Genomic DNA, 18,377 nt, shown 5'->3' with positions numbered 1-18,377 from the left:
GTGATAAAGCATCTCCTATTTGGGTATTATGCACTTGTTAGTACTTTAATCCTTTCTAATGCCCTAGTTATTCCAGTGGATATTAGGTTCTGGTGTAACCTATATCTCTGCTTAAATGTTTTAAAGCTTCTTTTGAAGTACACTAGTTCTATTGATGTGTCTTAAAAATTAGTAAGCTGTGTACATTTGATCCCAATGAAATGGAGCATTTCAGTTGTAAGAATTCCCATTCAGTCATACCATGTAATAAATGTGATTTTACATGATTCAGCACTAACATTTTTTTATATATTAATATGCCTTAGTGGCCTGACCCTCTTGTATACTGTATTTTGTAATAGAAAATATTTTAAACTGTGCATATTATTACTGCATTACGAAACAAACATTCGTGAGATCTTCAGAAATAGGAAACTGAGGAATGTGCTTTTATATTCTTTAAATACAAGTGATTGCAAATTTCCCTGTCCTTACTAGTGCAGATGTCCTTTTAAAAAAAAAAAATCCAAAGAAATAATAACTAAACAAAAAAGTGTTTTAAAAGTGAAATACATTCTTATTTCTTAAACTTCAACATTTTTGTGAAGACTGCTAACACTGCTGACTTTCTAAACATACAGGCTGTGTTACCTTCCTGTACCATTCCCTTTCCTGGTTCCCATTTTGTGCAAAGATATATGAGTAAACGGTTCAAGAAATGGTTTTGAAATTGGTGTTGAGGCTGGTCTAAGCTGGAATACAGAGTTGTGATGCAAAATATAAAGAAATGGATGTTTGTCAGAATGCCTGACTCCAAAGGATTTTATATATAGTAAGCAGTTTTGATACCAGCAGGCCAAAGAGTCTGTTGAATGCTTGAGTCTCTGGAGACCCGTRTTTCTCAACAAGGTAAGGTGGTATCCTAGCAAATGTGCATTTTAATGGATTTTCAGTGGAGGTACTTAGTTCCATTTTTTTTTCCTTGATGTTATACTTGAAATACTGCATTAACTTTTAGTTTTCATGATTTTCTTTTTTTCAGCCTTTAGGAGACTGTTAAGCAATTTGCTGTCCAACTTTTTTGTTGGTCTTAAACTGCAATAGTAGTTTACCTTGTACTGAAGAAATAAAACCCATTTTTATAAATAAATAACTTTGTCTGTCTTCATTTCAGCTTGTCTGCTACCCTTGCAGTGCTCACTCTGTCAGATTCTTTTCAAATATTGAGACATTAAAACTTAGTGTGAATGCAATTATATCTAGATTCTGTTCTCTAATTATTTCTAAATCTAGAAATGATTTTTGTTTATATCAGCTGTTGTCCTTCTGATCTGGTTTTAAAGTGGTAAAACTTTTTGCAGAGTTTTGAGTTAGTGAGAAGTGTTTTTATTTTTTTAAAGCCAATTGAGATATTTTTGTCTGTAATACTTTTTCTGTGAGGTACAGTGCATGTAATGTAGCACTGTGAAGAAAAAACAATACAAGAAAGCTATGTAAAATAATTGCTCTCTTTTAAAATTGTACTTTGAGAGTCAAACATTAGTGTAAATGCTACCTGAAGTACTTTGGAGCTGTGGTTTGGTGTGTAGCATGGATTATAACAAAGCTGCTGCTGCTGCTGCTTTTTTTTTTTTTTTTTTTTTTAATCTGATTTCCTTAGTTGAGCAAATTTGGTGAATGTTAGTCATTACAAAGTGCAAGTCTTTGTTAAATGCAGCAGTGGTTAAACCAAGCCTTTGTCAAAAAGATCAGCTGTGTGCCACGAGGAACTGTCGTCAGTTCATCTCATGCAGAGACTTGGCCTGATACCAGTGGCATAACCTGTAATGCCTTAAAACAAAGTCTTGGCAATGTGGTTTAACAGGGCAGATGTTTTACTCGTCTACAGCTAAATCACTGTGTATATATAAAACACATATATAATGTTAAATATAGAAAGTTAGTAATAACATTATACTGTTCCATTCTAATGGTGAAYTTACTCTTCATAATATTTGTTGTTAAATTTACTGTTGCACTATATTAAACTATTGATACCATTTTGCAGTGTTAGTATCTCCAGCTTAGGTCTGTGGCAAGCCTCCAGCATCCTGCAATGGTAGGATTATGTGAGAACTCTGTTTTTCATTTTGAAAAAATATTTTTTCTAGTCATTGTAGCTTCAGAAAAAGTCTGGTGTGKAACTTGRTTGGCTTGAAAATCAAAATAGTCATGATTTTATTTAAACATGATTTTGGAATGAATGTAGCTGGGCAATTCTCTAGGTCCATGAAGAGGAAATGTTTGTTTCATTAGAAAATGAACCTGAATTTCTTTGCCTACTGCTCTCAATCTGTTATAATTAAAATAATATTCAGTGACTCTAAAGGGCTCAGACTTTAATTGTTTAAAATAGCAATCAACAGATGGGAAAACTAACTTGGCCACAGATTATTTACTGCACCAGGTGTGCCCAAACTTCACAGTTGTGTTCTTAACTAGATTAACCTGAATTTTGGCCCTAGTTTCATTATCAGCGTGGGGTTTCTGATGTGGTTTGAACTGAGGTAGGTGGAGTTCTCAGCTGGGGCTCCAGGCTTTGCGCTAGGTTGAGAGCACAGGTGAAAATCACTGCTAATCTGTTTGTTTTGGTTTGGTTTTTAGTTTTAAAGTACCTTATTGCAATTTTCCTCTAGGTTAGGGTGTTCATCAGTTCCCATTACTGAATGGGAGAGAATCATAGAGCATCCTATCCCCAAAAGCACGGGATGTGTAGCCTTTGGTAAACATGGTGAGGCTTCGGTAGTACATGGATGAATTCTTGGTGGAAGCATTCAAGCATAGATTAATTAACCAGGATGCCAGATGCTCACGATCTGTCTTGAATCAGTATCAGGAGGAGGAGGAGGAAGGTAAGCACTTCAAGTAAGTTTTTCCTTCCACATACTGGGAAGATATCACCCGTTCAGTAGAGACAAGGAAATAACTTGATGAAATTTCCCAAGGAATAGCGTTTCAGCTGGGGCAAAAGAGTAGTTTCATTAAAACCTCTTACAAGAAAGAATTCTGAAATTGGAGGAGAATTTTTGTTTAAAACCATGGGGACTTCCCTTCCTCCCACTTCCATGCTGTTCAGCTGGTCAGTCAGACTGAAGCTCATGTTTCTGAACAAGGTCCTGTAGCAGGGAGTTAAAACTCACAATCTTCTTTTCCAAAACCTGTTCCAAACTCCAACTGTTGGCTGTGCTAGGGACAACACAAGTTGCAGAACTGGGTATTGCTGTTTGGGGGCAGGGGATGTTCGTCTTAGAGAAATCTAAGGAGAAAAAACATTTTATTCTGGAAGAACAAATGCTGACTTGGAGGGCATATGTTAGGAAAACTTTCCTGCTCATCCCTACTTGCAAGAACCTTGCCTCCAGCCTTTTTTCATAGTCTCTTGTCTGCAGTTGCTGCAGATTGARAGGTCAGAGCCTCAGCTGAGCTGATGGGAGAGAATCCAGGCTTCAGCAGAAGACTATTTTCCTTGCTTCTTCCCTCTACTGACTAGCAGTGCAGAAAGTGGTGTAGATGCCTCCTGCGTGCCACCTCTTGCTGCAGGCAGGTTGGCCTCAGAGCTAACTCTTCCCATCTATCCTGTGCTCCGGGAGGAAAACTTTTATTTTTAAAGAACAAAAACAGTTTCCTAGCACAGCCCTAATGGTTGGGTAATACCACTGCATTGTCCTGATGCAGTGTTGATTGGCAGGCTTGGGGGGTGGAGGGGGCAGGAACGGATGGGATATTCCTGAGGTTTAGCAAGGCAGGGCCTAAAGTAGCCACTTCTATGAGCAGTGGATTCTTAAAACCAGCTGACATTAGATTTGTAGACTGCAAGAGGAAACAGCTCTTTCGTTCTTACAGAAATATTCTGTTGCAGGTTTTGCAGCACAGATAGCAGAGCAACAAAGTCTTCAAGGTATCTTTATGCAAAGAGAAAATTTTCCCTTCTGCTGCTGAACTACTTCTGACCCAACTTCAGTGCATGCACTACTGAACTTTCTCTTCTTGCAAARCCAGCATCTTGCCTTTTCCTGTAAATAGAGGAACATTAGTGATCTGGGAGAGGCTTTATTTCTGAACTCTGTGGAAGTGAAAGAGATGGAAGCGTCTGCTGGGAAGCAAAACTTGAATAAGTAGTTTTAAGTGTCCTTTTTGTTCCCTGTTGTATTTGGGGAGGGAAGAGATTCTCAGAATATTAGTGATGTTCTGTACCATTTTATTCTCCCCTGGTTCATCCTTGAAACTTTCTCCTTTTCATTTCAGGTAATACTGCAGCTGGTCCAGGGGAGATGAGTTGCAAAACAGAGGAAGARCAGATTGCAAATCAAATTATAAATCAACAAATCAAAGTCAGTATATAGCTGTGAAAGATAATCTTTTCAGCTCAGACTGTAAAAGGAAGATGTGGCTTGTAGCAGATGTGTAGCTTACAATTACACTAAGATATCTTTTATACAAACACTATTAAAGGAACGTCAGAGATGCGGGCACACTTGCAGAGTCTTTGCCCCCAGTTTGTCCTGAAATACTAGACTATGAGAAATAGTGACATGTGAGGGAAGGACGCACTGCTTTAATGATTGTGGAGCCAGAAGCTATGTTTTGCATGGCCAGTTAACAGAGTCCTTGTGAAAGCCTGTAGCATCCTGTTCACARAAACGTGATTCAGCAAGATGTTTGCCAAGTTAACTTCTATGCTTTTTTACAAGGATGGCCACCTGGTAGCATAGCCTAATTTTTATAGGGATGAAGTCTGCATGTCTCATCTGACAGCAGGGTTGAAGTAGTTAAAGGATAGTAAGTTTACTTGATCTATTGGACGTATCTTGGCTTACAACACAGAGTATTCCAAACATAGTGAAGAATTAATTTTAAAGAGCTGATGCTCATTAATGTACTGCAAGTTGTAGTTGTTCAGAGTGCTGCTGCTCAGAGCAGTTTGCCATGTAGGAGGTGGATGGACCTTTAAATGGGACAGCAAAAAAAAAAAAAAAAAAAAAAAGTTGCATTTTATTTTGTATTGTTTTCTTTTCTTAGAGGATCCATTACTAAAAAGTGATGGCTTTTGAAAAATTGGAGTGAATGTTTGGAGGTGGAGATGCAAGAAATCTGATTCATGTCCAAGAAAAATAACTTACTGGGGACAATAGAGAAAGAGGCCAAAGTGAGCATAAAGTTGGAATATATTTCCTTTTGTAAGCTGGAGGTGGAAGGAGGGCTTTTGTGAAAGATGCAAAAGCGATATGATACATTGGCAGCCTGTAGAAGGAATTTTTTCAACAGCATGCTGCTGTCAACCAGATAAGGGAGAAAGGAGGACTGGTGCTAAAATGACAAGTTAAAGTTTTAGCTGGTCTTAAGTTTGAGCTGGAATTGAGCCAGAGAGGAGACTCTCCCTGTCTCCTGGCCACATAACWTAATACATTTCATGTCGCAGAAAACAGTGAAGATGGCAGTCTGTGCTTTTAATGCTGAAACAAATTAAGGTGTGTATAGGTGTAGGAACTAGTAAGAAGTTTTCTGCTTTTTTCTGCTTACCCCCCCCCCCCCAAAAAAAAAGGGGGGGGAGTATAAACAGTTGGCATGTGGGACTCTATTTTGTTGAAATGTAGGTCTTTCCTCTTTGGGTAGAATATAACTATCCATTTTTAATTATCTGGTTCTGCTTATTCATCCCTTCTGAAAAAATTCATGGAAAACTATATTAGTATTCTGCTTCCCATCAGACTGCAAAAACTCTTAAGTCTTATAAACCTTATGCCAGCTGAGTAAGCAGCTAGCAGAAAACCATTGGAAGAGTGGATTTCTTCCAGATTTTGTCCATTCTGCAGATTGCAGAAATCACCCAGTGTAAACATGTTTAAAATATGTATATAGAGATATATTGCTGAATGTACTTTCTGAAACACTTGAATCTACTTGGCCCTGGTACTTATCGACTAGATTWCATGTATTTATAGTGACTTTAGGCCCCGAGGTGTGCTGTTATACAAAGAACACATACAAAGTGTTGGGAAGACTCAAAAGTGCTCTGAAAGTCTCCTGCCATCTAGTGGTCTGAAAAAAAACTGTTGCTTAATAATCTTGAGAACTGAAAGATTCTGCAGCTTCTGTTTGCTTGTGGGAAATGGCAGGTTATTGCATGTCCCCTCTTCAGTGCATACAATTTTTGAGATTTATGTAAAAAGGAAGCCTGTAAAAATAGTTCTTGGGGGTAAGGCATTTTTGTTTTATAGCCTGTATTTCAAATACGTGTTTTCTGCGAGAGAATATGTGGTGAATTGATACATTAAAACCAGAATTGCAAGAGACTGAAAGTTGAATAGTTTAGAGGAAAACAGATTTAATCAGCCCACCTAAAAATATTGCTTCTAACACCTGTTTGACTAATGAAGTTTTGGATAAATGAGTACAATTATATGTCTAAGACTCTTACTTTGTCTAAATAATGTGATGTTCATACATTAGTCACTTATCCTGTGTATTCCTCTCCGCAGGAATTAAATGAGCTGTGCAGCAAAATTAGATTTGGCAATCCCCAACTGCCCTAGATTTAAGAAGAGGCAGTCTCACTTCTTCCCTTTCTTCCACTAAATACTTTTTTCCTTTTCCTGACACCTCATTAAAAAGTTTGGGTTTTACCTTATTTTTTCTGTATTGTTTTGGACACCCTTGAGTGCACTGTTGTTAAATCCCTGCATATACTTTCCTATATAGTATACTTAAATGTGAAGTCAAAAATATTTTAGTACTCGAAAGCATTCCTTTGACACAGAAAACACTGAAGATAATATCCATGTAGGAGGAGAAAATGTTGGCTGTGACAAACACTTTTATGAAAAGCATAAGAGGATGAGTTCCTCCAATGTGGCACAGGCAGAGTTTTGCCTTTGAARGAGCCGGGAGGTACAGCCGCGGTTCTGCAGACTTTGCCGTATTTCAGAACTGATGCTTAAAACTCCCTCGTGTCCTCTTCCCGCGTTTAGCCATCTACTCGTTCTTGATGGACAGACAGCTACCTTCACCCTTTACGATCTGCAGACTGTGTCCACTTCAAAATATGTGGCCCTGCCTGGATATGTTACAACAGTGCACTGCTGAAAGGCGACTAAAACAGAAACCCTTCATCCCAAACAGAACCCTTATTCATGCATCAAGCTGTAAGGGACTTGGGCTCCAACCTCAAAAGGTTAGTTGGAGCCTATACATAATTAAAACTGCATTCTCACTTTCCTCAATCATTTAGCGTGGAATCTTTACAGCACGTTGGTTTGCAGCTCCCATTTGCTTAAAGACCTATAGCATAAGGGTAACAAAAATGTTKATCAAATTAGAACAGCCAACTGAGTGTTGTAGAAGAAACTGTTGAAAGTAACATCTAAATTGTGTTGTGGATGTTTTTTAGTATATAAAGCACTTTGACCTTCTCTGACCCTTTTCATTCAATGTTTTATTAGCAGCTATAAAAAATGATGGGAGTGATTAACACTACCGTTTCTCCTGACAAGAAAACCTGTATTTTGAACTTCTCTATTTTAGTATAAATTCTCCATAATGGTCAAAGCTATCTGCTGGCTGGCTTCCATCTTAGCTGGAGTTCTGTAAAATTTTCTTACTGTTTCTTCCACAGCAGTAGCAGTATGGTATTTCAGAAAAATAAAAATTTTCTATCATGTGGGTTCCCTGCTGTGACCTCCCAATTTTAACAATTATCTCCTATATTCCATTCTGTGAAATTATGAGGAGGGGGAGTAATTTTATGCCTTATACTCAGAAGATATTTAGAAATAAAAACCATTACCTCTGCGTTGCCACTTTCTTCAGGATTCTTTTGCTTATAATTACAGCAATAACTAGCATGGATTGTTAACCAGGAGGGGCTGGGGGGAATGCTGAGGAACGGGGTAGGGTTTATATAAATTCACCTCTTTGTTTAGAATAGAAAACTGGTGAGTTACCAAAACAAAACGCTTTGCCACCAAATTAAATGAATGGTCTGTTAAAAGCATCAGGGGCTAGCAGGAGAGGTGGTAGTATAGTGTTCATTTCTAGAGCTAGGTTCATGCTACCTCCTGCTGGTGCCTGTTTCTTGGAGTAGGAGGTCTCTTCCCCCCCAACTTCCTTCAGTCCTTTCTAGGATACTGCAAGAAGTTTGAGGAAATAGTTAAATGAATTTTATGCAAGATTAACACCTCTGAGATTATATGTAATCCCCTTATGAAGGTTAAAGTGTTGCTACCTCTTTTAACWTGAAAAAAATAGCAAATATGCAACMACAATTCTGGAATTAAGTCTTCAGTTTACCTAATCTATGTTAAAATGCYTAGTTATACAATTTTGCTGAAAGTTTTGAGTCGGAAGTTGTTCTTTATTTATCAAACAGGCCATACCTGTGTGCCTTTACGTCTGAGGGAGTTTGGAAGCAGCTGTGGCTGTGACCACRTGTAGCCACGTAACCATTAGCGTGGTTGGGAGGATGTTGTTTGTTCTGTGCACCGGTCGGTCTGCCTCGGGAGCTGGCAGGCGCAGCGCTTTACAATGAATGCAAARTACCCGAGTAGCTAGATGCTTCGAGCTGCACAACCAGGACGCTTTTTTGAGTATTAAAATTCAGCAGGAGTTTTAAAACTATGGCGGAAGTAGCCAACTTCACAACCGCACTCTAAAGAAATGAAGGAGAAAGCGCCTTCTTCCATTCATCGTTAATATTAATCTAGGCTGGAAAATACTGTTTGGCTTCAGACAAAGGAGTGTCTTTAAAGTATTTGGGCATAGTGAATGCACCCACTAAACCTTGAAAATACTCTGAACAAAATGTTTCATACCCATAGAATCAACCTTAAACTTGGAAGATGACTTTTTTGAGTTTTATTTCTTTTGGGATAGGTTGGGGTTTTTTTCCAGGTCAAAACATAAAATGGAACAATGATAYATAATACTTTAAAAAAATCAGTTATTTCCCAGCTGTTACTATAACTGGAAATAAATTTCTGTGGATTTGTCCATAAATATTGTAAATTTTGWTTAATGCTTTGCTGAATAACAGTGSTTCAGYTTTCTGAGTGTTCACTGAAAGACAAAAGAGACAAAAACTCTTATCTCCTCCCAAAACCATTTCTAGCTTTCATAGGAAAAAAAAACATTGTAAAACAATTAAAAATGTGAATCTTTGCAGGGTTATTTTCTAGAATTTCTACACAACCTGACATGATAGTTCTGAGGGACACAAATGGSATATTAAATGTTAAAGTTTTAACATGACATTTAAAATGTTACTGTTGCTAATTACTTTAAATGATCATTATTCCAGYATAAATTTACAGCCAGTATACTTACCCTGGATTCTCAAACCATTTATGATTTTTTTTGCTATCAAATATGTCTACAGCTAGCCAGATCTTCAGCTTCTCCCATAACAACTTTTTACAGCAGTTATGATGAGCAGAACAGAATCTTGCTTAGAGGTGATCTTTCATGAAGGGAATTTTTACTTTTCTCTTTGTTTTTCTCTAATGAATTTTTTTAATAGGAAAGATAACTTGCTTATAAATTGATTATAAAGATGGAAATTAATAAATAGCTGGTTTCATATCTACAGTAAGAGAGGATGGAAGCTCTAAAGATCTTCCTGTGTCTGCGCATGGGATTTTGGTAACAGCTCTGTAAGTGTAGTCCTTTACTGTCACCCCCCCTCCTCAGAAATGATGCAAACTCTGGTTGGTGTGCAGCCTTTCCTGACAGCAGGGATGAAATGGCTGGCAACCACTCCAGGAGCTCTTGTGCTTTCAGTGTTTTACCATTGCAATGACAGCTGCCCCCAGGGAGTTTCTCTTTGGGGGTGTATCACTTGAGACATGGCACTACTCATCTTTCCAAGCCCCTTCACTTACCAATTCCTGCTGTCCTGAAAGCAGTGTCTTCCCAACCCCAGCTCAGAACTGGCAAAAATGGTCCTGGGAAGGGAGGATGGAGTCCTCCTTCCCACCACTGCTGCTCCCTAACCCAAGTCAGGGCAAGGGGAGGTATCTGCTTCCTGCTAGTGGAGACCCCCCTCCCTCTCCTGACCATAGGTATGAGCTAGGTGAAATCCAGCCATGTGAAGAAACGAGAGGAGCGCAGTTTCCTGCTAAATATCAATCAAGAAGGGATCAGCCRAAAGGGCGCAGGACCACCCCAGCTACAACTGCTACAGTGAGTCTGTTCCTTTGCACTGCTGCCGCTGTGAGGAAGGGCTGAGAGGTAGTGAAAGAGCTTGAAGGGGTCCTCTGTGAGGCAGAGGCAGAAGGGCACCAGGTGACAGGCAATCGAGAAGGTGTCGAAGGGGTGGAGGTGGGAGGGAGAGAAYGAAGGAAGTTTGGAATTTATTTATTTTTCATTTAAGCAAGTATGGGCAGGGCGATGGCTCACCCTTAAGCAGTTTAACAAGAAATACATTGTGGCTACCAGGTAAAAACGTTTGCAATGCAYTGCAGTTTTAGCAGAGTTCATAGGAATTGCAGTATTAGTTCAAACAGGAATCAAATAACCACTGGTTATTCACTTTCACAAGAGGCAAGATATTTCCTTCTGTTACGCTGTGGGCTGCAGTTTAAAGGCACACCTTCCTGTGTGTGGCCACAGGAGCAACGAGTGAAGCAATCTCTGCTTCCACAGGTTTAGAGATCTTCACTGACAAGGAAGAATTCCACACAGGACTTTTCAGAAGTTAGGTGGTCAGACTAAACACCTAAATTTCACATTTAAAACTATTTCTCGACTATTATTTCCCTCACTGTACTGCTGTGTGGATAACATTTTTCATGTGGTTTTACACTGTTTAGAAAGATGGGGATCATTTGACCAAATTTAGTTGTCTTTCAGGTTTTCTAGGGTGTGATTCATCTCATCCTAAAACAGATGTGTAGTCTGGTTGTGGATACCTACTTACTAGAGGCCCAAAGTTTGGCGAAATGATTCCTTCTAAAATGTTTGCACGATGTAGTTGCTGGTTCTCTTGACTGAYGGTGGCCTCCCCTGGAGAGTACTGCTTCTCTTTTTAGCCACAGGYTTGGCTCATTAAAGTTTGTGTAGTGAGCTCCCTAAAATAACAAAAGTGAACCAACTGGACACRGGCTGAGAGGCGAGCTAGGAAGAAGCAGCACCTTCTGCCCGCAGTGGTGCAGGGGGCCTTTGATGAGAGCAAGCTCCAGTCCTTGGTTGCAGTGACCAGCACAGAAGGTTCAAAGCTAAATCTTTAACAACAGGCCTCGGGAATGCTGCTGACACCTTACTTTTCCAGATCCCAAATGCAGATCCCTTACAGACCCACTCAGCCATGACGCTCTACAGGGATGTCTAAAGTACCTGGATGTCAAACTGCTGAAGGTTCTCAGATACGCTTTTTGCCATTGTGTATTGTGGGTTCAACTAAATTTGGTGGTATCTTGCTGCTTGTGTCTAGATCCTAGTGGGATTTGCAATTTAAGCATTTCTCCCTGTCTCTTGTTTCAAAGATTGACTCCTTTGAGCTTGTCCAGAACACTCGGTTCTGTATGAACTAGATCAGGCTTTGAACAAATCACGAAGAGRAGGAGTAAGTAATTAAGTAATTCAGATCCACACGAGGATTTCTCTTTTTTTCTTTATCTGGTATAAGAATTTAAACCTAGCTGTTTCAGGAGAGTGCCATCATATCACAAGGGGAGGAGCTGTTTTGTGTAGGGCCCTTACTGGAAATGCTCTAGCTGAACACTAGTTCAGCCAGAGACCCCTGAAGATCAAGCATGTTGGGTGGGACCTAAAAGAGCCCATGCTCCAAAGACTTATTTAATTCAAGAGTTGGTGTCTCAGTTTCTCCTGTGGACATGGTTCCACCAAATATAAAAAATACCACATTATAGGCATGAAATTGTCTCCTGTTCCAGAAGAGTATTCTAAAAACTGTGCTGTATGGAGTTCAATATTGATTTTAAGTACCCCAATCTGGTACTCAGCAGTGGAAGAAACAGATAAGTCAGGGTTAGTTCAACTACAGGTGACTGTTAGACTACTGGCAGGAGAATGAGGAAGTAACTATGAATATTTCTGTTTGAGGAACAGAAAGTCACACTTTTCTTTACAGGTATTTAGAAATACTAATTTTGACTAACTGTGTATTGCAAGACAGGGGTTTCTTAAGATTTTTATCKCTTTCCTGTTGGTAACTGAATAATTCTGGTTACTAAAGTCAACTTATAAATGAGGAGGTGAAAAAAATGAGGCAARTCTAGATCTAAAGACTAAAGGTTTTAGCTGCATTTATCATGAAGAGGTTGAGACTTCACTACAAAGCTATGGTATTTAGGCATCCCTTTGCCTAGTTACTTACTGCCCTCTGCAATCAGGTAAGATCTGAAGACCTGACTTTCAAAGTCTAGCAAAAAACAAACTGCTTTGAATGTCATTTATCTGCTTCTAGTAGTTCAGTTTTCCTATGCCCACTGAATAAACTGTACATGCTGGACCTCAGGGTTTTCCAGGTTAGCTGTAAAACCTATGTGTTCATATTAGTCCTACCATCAAAACAAGAACAATATTGTAGGCACTGGTGGCTAGAGGAAAGGGTATTTCACACTTCATTTGGAGAGATCTTAGACAAGGACTGATTCCTCAGGGGTATTAAGGAGGCTGCATCTGCATCTTTCCAATTACTCCTGCTCGATGCACTCTGCAGTCCATCTCACTAGTGAATGGCTCCACAGCCTCACTGCGTCTGCATCCCTGATAAACCCAGTTTTGCTTCAGGCACTGTGTAAGTGCATGACAGCATGATGCTGCTGCAGCAGGTGGAGCAGCATGACAAGTTTACTCATACTGATATACAAATGCTATATTGACATATTTCAGTCCTTGACTAGAAGAACCACCTTTGCAGAGTCAGAGAATAGTTTAATAATCATACCAATTAAAACTTCTTTATCCACTAACTTATTTTTGTTAGGTTGTTAACAGTGACAAATTTATAAAGAATGGTAACTATGCAATAAGAACAGGACTTTGATATTGACAGTATCTGATAAATCTGAGTAGCTGCATTTAGATAGCCAACTCCCTTTTCAGTAGATACAAGGAGTGAATTAAAACAAGATTCTTCTGACATAATGTTACTCTATTCTCCTGTGCTAAGGTAGTTTCCACATAGTATAAAAAATTTGACATTTTTGGAGTGATTCTATAAGTGTTGGGAAATTCCCAAATAACCAAAATGTGATGGTTTGGATTATTACAGAACAGAGAAAGAGGAACCAAAAGAGGGTGGGGAAAGGTTTAAAAAGAATCAAATACAGGAGAGCCTGCACTCTCAGTGTTTAGGGACTGTGCATAGTACATTGACAACATGAAGTCTTTGCTAATCCTTGGTTTTTGCCTCCTGCCCCTGGTTGCTCAGGGGAAAATCTATGAAAGATGTGAGCTGGCAGCAGCTATGAAGCGTCTTGGACTCGATAACTACCGGGGATACAGCCTGGGACACTGTAAGTCTGCTGTCTTATGATTTCCAGGGGGTGTATGGGGTAGGTAATTACCCTTTAACAAACTTTGCTGAAGTGAGCAGGCCTGTGTGAATGCTGGAAGTTAGAAGTTAAGAGCCCACTGGGTTAGTCCATCTCAGCTGGCACAGACTGCAGGTATTGTCTACAGCTTTACTCTTTACCACTTCTTTCCCTGTCATTCTTCCACAGTTTAATAAAACTAATATCATCAAGAAGCTTTTCCTGGAATTAGCCTTTCTCATCACACCTCTCCAACCCCTAACTGCACTGCTTTTATTTACTTTAGTACCTTTCTCTGTCAGTTGTCTGTCTTTTGTGTCCTTCCTTCTGAGATGACTGCTGGACCAGGGTGGGAAGATAAAGCTGTAGAGCAAACAGGATTGGGAGCGCAGAACAAGACAGGAGGCCAAGTAGCAGGCACTGTTATCGGAGGAAGCATTGACAGGAGTACCTCCAGGTTTACTTGGTGTGGATTATTAGAAACAGTAAAGGAAGAGAAGAGACACTGGCTGGGTTGTTCTGGAAAGGAAGAAAAAGAGGCTTGAGAGACAAGTAGTGTCCTCAGGAGCGGGAAAGGGTGAAGACTTATTTTCTTTGATGGGAAGTGGTAATAGTGTTAAAGCAATTTTCTTCTAAGAGAAGCATACAAGCTTTCTGATCCAGCATCTGGAGAGCAATCCACATTTTGACCACGTGATGTCCACATTTCAAAGAATTACTGTCCCCATCCTTCCTCCTTTTTGCTGCCCTAAGACAGATATGTTGGCATGTAAATGGGACAAAATAGAGCAGTTAAGTCACATGAAGGGAAAGCTAAAGTCCTGATCATAGTCCCTCACCAAAACCTCTGCTTCTATTTTGGTCAGTGACATGTACAAGTTGTTGAAATAAACCTTGTTAAAGATGATGGTGCAGAGAATCTTGCAGGAGCATGTCTTGTGGCAGAGCAACATGAGCAGGTCCATTTGGCTATGTCTGCACCATTTGCCAAAAGCACTCTCAGGGGACTGCCTTTGAGAACAGCTTTCCCTGCCATGGCTAGTGCAAGCTTCAAGGTGTCATAGGAGCTGCTTCTCCAGAGAATACCCTGCCCCCAAAGTTCCCCTGCCAGATCAGCATCCTGCCAGATATGTGTATTAAAGCCACTCAGTCATATGGGCAGGAGCCAAGAAAGAAATAAGGTACACTAGAGAATACCCTTGCTCTCCAGAGATGGCTCTTGTTAAACAGGACCAGCATAATCTTTGGCGGATGTTTATTCCCATTCCCAGTGTCTGCATTTGCACCCTTAGAAGTAAAAATAAGGGCATTTATGGTGGGGAAAATGCCCCAACACTGCACTGGCTTTTTGAGAAATCTTACTTGAGCTTCATTCCTACCTGGCTAAAGGAGAGCGTTGATCAAAAGCAGTCAAAACCATGTTATGCTTTAGACGTTGTAGTACTGTTTCCAGTTGTTTCTGTGGTAATATTTGTTGAGCTTGATTTGTGCTTCTATATGAAGAACGATTTACAGAAACCTATTTGAATTTATTTCAAGAGCAGAGATCCCATGCTGAGGTTCCTTAGGACATTTTGAAGACATGCTACATGCTTTTTTAAATGCATTTTTTTTTAATTTAGTTGGATTAGAATAAAAGAAATCCCATCTGTCGCATGCATTCTTTATGCAATCATCTTTTAACAAAGAGATGAGATAGGGTGCATATCCAGATTAAAAAAGGCAATAATACTTCTGTTTGTTTATTTGTTTGTGTTTTTTAAATGGAACTTTGACAGGGGTTTGTGCAGCAAAATTTGAGAGTGGCTTTAACACAGCGGCCATAAATCGTAACAGGGATGGAAGTTCTGACTACGGGATTTTGCAGATCAACAGTCGGTGGTGGTGCAATGATGGTAGGACCTCAAGGGCCAGGAATGGGTGCAAGATCCCATGCTCAGGTGAGCTCAGTATAATGTTTCTGTAGGTGATACTGTGATTGGCTGCCCTTTCACATTCCAGTTGCAAATAGTTACAGCCCTAACTTTAAAAACAAAGCAAAACAAAATTCAGGTCCATCCTTTTCTCCTCAAAAGGGAGATTTCCATTATGGTAGGGAAAGGTTTCTTTACAGCAGGAAGTACATTGCCTTTTTGTCCACCTTTATGTTTTTTTAATAAAAAGATTTCCATAGAAGCCGGTTATTAATTAGTAGTTATGAGAAGCCAATTAGTAGTTACGACCTGAGAAAATGTAATTTTACATTGAAGAGAGTGAGAGATTGACGCCTTGCAAAACACTGGCCCAAATGCCAGTCTTTCCTATTCTTTTTGTATTAAAAAGAAGTATTAAAATACTTAATAGCTAAGAAATACTGTCCACTTGAGATCTAGTTCATGCAATGAAAAAGGAAGGAAATTTTTGCTTCTTGAGAGCTGATTAGGCAAGGAACGTATTTGAAAACTATTAAAGTAAAAATATGGAAAAAAAATGTTAACCTTTTTCCCTGCTTCTCTTTTTAAGCATTGCTGAGCTCAGACATAACAGCATCTGTAAACTGCGCAAAGAAGGTTGTCAGCGATAAAAATGGCATGAATGCATGGTAGGTTTAAATGAGTTRAAAAAGCTAAACTGTATTTGTAGAGTACAGACAATTAAGAGAGGGAATATCACTCATTTTAAGATAACCAAATTTGGAAAGAACAAGCAAATTGTAGCAGTTGCTTGCATATATATTTAAAATATATATTTAAAACATGTAAAMTGAGTAGCTAAACTGAGGATCAATGAGACAGTACAACTGTGGCATTCTCAGTGTTCTTAAATCTATGATGTACATCAAACTCTTCATAACAATATTGGCAGACTATGAGTATTGTCTCAGCTTTCTACTCCAAAAACTTTTAATATTAGACTGAAAGAGAAACTATTCATTGTTAAATAAACATGCATAAATAAATATGGCATTCATGTAACTAGTCTTGATTTTATTAACTGCAGAGCAGAGTCTTATGCTGCTTTAACAAAGCCAAGTGCTCCATYTAAATTTACTACTCTTAGAATAAAGTAGCACAAAGAGCAGTCCAACCTATAGCCTTAGGTCTACTGTAAGYTTCTAAATCAGGCATACTTAGCTGTGCCTCTCTCAGCTTTTGCTGTTTTACATCATCTCTGAAGCTGGAACTTTCTCTTTAATTTCCATGCCACTTGCTTAATTGTTGAACATTTAAGGTTTCTGGAGTCTAAATTCCAATATAACAAATCCATTATCTCCTAGGATTTCTTTACATTATCTACTAGTGTTCTTGTATACTCTGAATAAATCAGAGGGGAAATGAGGGGAACTGAAAKCCTCTTTTTATGGTAGGAATTGCCCCCTCCATCTGGAGATAAAGGAGATGACTATTTGTTCTTATTGGCAAGACAGATCTTTCAACAAAAAAAATCAGGGATTTTTTTATTCTGCCTCCTATTGAATCATGATAGCAAGTCATTGATAGAGGCAGCAGACAATCAGTGGATACAGTGTGTTTTTATCCAGCTTGTAAGAAACTTTGGGGAAGTGGCAAATTACTTGACATGTAAACCTTCTGCAGAAGTTAGCTCTGTATGTAAATCAGAATTAGTAGGAAAAGCCCTTTTATACTGACTTCCAAGCTTTCCGTTGTTAATTGCCATGATCTTTCTCTRTCCAGGTATGCATGGCGCAATCATTGCAAAGGAAGGGATGTCTCCCAGTGGATCAGAGGCTGCAGACTGTGAAGCACTGATGTTTAGCAGAGCTCGTTCTCCATTCGAATGAACAGCTTTCACATACAGCAAACTTTCTCCAGCAYGCTTCTTTGTACAATTGATCATGATCAAAATAAAATTCAGGAGAATTACTGCAACACACCTAATTCACGAAGAGACAGTGTTTTATACTTTGCTGATGAAATGGCTAGTATTTCCACCCAACTGTCTGGCTTGTTTTCAGTACAGCTTAGTTGGTATTTTTTGCTATGTGTAGATTTGAGCGTAAGCCAATTCTCTTTTAATGAAGTCTTCATGTTAGGTTTTGTGACTGCGTACTAATATGATGTTATTTGCTTGACAAAAGTATTAATGATTAAAAATATCTGCAAATGGCTTTCTATTGATTAATATACTTTATTTTTTACTGCTAGTAGTTTCATATCCACAGCCCTTCAAAGTAGTTCTTGATGAAGTACACATAAATGCTTTCTCTTGGGAGCATCAGATATTTGTACAAATATGTAAGGCAACTGTGCATTTTCCCACTTCCTTTCTCTATACAGGCCAGGTTAAAAAAAGTAGTATTATCTTGAGGTAAAGATGTAGGTGTTACTGTAACTACGTTAGTTATCAAGCAGATGGAATCAGTTACTAGCACATGAGCAGGTAAGGCACCTGTACGTCTCTCAGTGTCCACCTCCCCACACACACCCCCTCTGAATGTGGTGAGGAGCTTTCAGGGAGAAGCCCTGTGAGGGGGCAGAGACGACCGCAGATGCAGCGGGGCTAGCGCCCGGGGCTTCCCAGCGCCTTGCCGGCACCAGGACCGCAAAGATCAGCTGCTCTGCAGGCCGCGCTGGGCCAGAAAACAGGAGCTGTACTCGGACGCCGTAGCTGCCTCTCCCCTCCCGCATCAGCAGCAGCTTCGAGCGAGGAGCTCGCGGGGTGAAAGAAAGAACGGCCGCCGCGGCCTGCCCCAACAGCCGCCCCGCCCCAACGGCCGCCGCCGGCCGCGCCCGCGCGCCCCCTCCCCCGGCACCTCCCGTTGGGCGGTGGCCACGTGACCGAGGCTCCTTCCCTCCCCGCGCGGCGGCTATGTCAGCGCGCTTGCCGGAAGCGGGGGAGCATGGGCGGTAGCGGGCGCGCGGGCAAGCG

General features: G+C 39.9%; 1 protein-coding gene across 1 annotated transcript; it reads left to right on the top strand.

Annotated features, from left to right (window-relative positions):
- Nucleotides 1-13,066: 13,066 nt before the first annotated feature.
- On the top strand, nt 13,067-17,587 carry LYZ (lysozyme). Its single transcript, XM_085320517.1, has 4 exons — nt 13,067-13,490; nt 15,287-15,448; nt 16,011-16,089; nt 17,183-17,587. Exons 1-4 carry the CDS (start codon nt 13,355-13,357, stop codon nt 17,247-17,249), a joined length of 444 nt encoding a protein of 147 aa, XP_085176643.1. The 5' UTR covers nt 13,067-13,354; the 3' UTR covers nt 17,250-17,587.
- Nucleotides 17,588-18,377: the final 790 nt, after the last annotated feature.

Source organism: Rhea americana, unplaced genomic scaffold (genome assembly GCF_003343005.1).
Source record: "Rhea americana isolate MKP2758 unplaced genomic scaffold, rheAme1 scaffold_64, whole genome shotgun sequence".
In the NCBI taxonomy this organism is placed as follows: domain Eukaryota; kingdom Metazoa; phylum Chordata; class Aves; order Rheiformes; family Rheidae; genus Rhea; species Rhea americana.
Note: the sequence above shows the minus strand (reverse complement) of the source record. Positions and strands in the feature narration are given on the sequence as shown.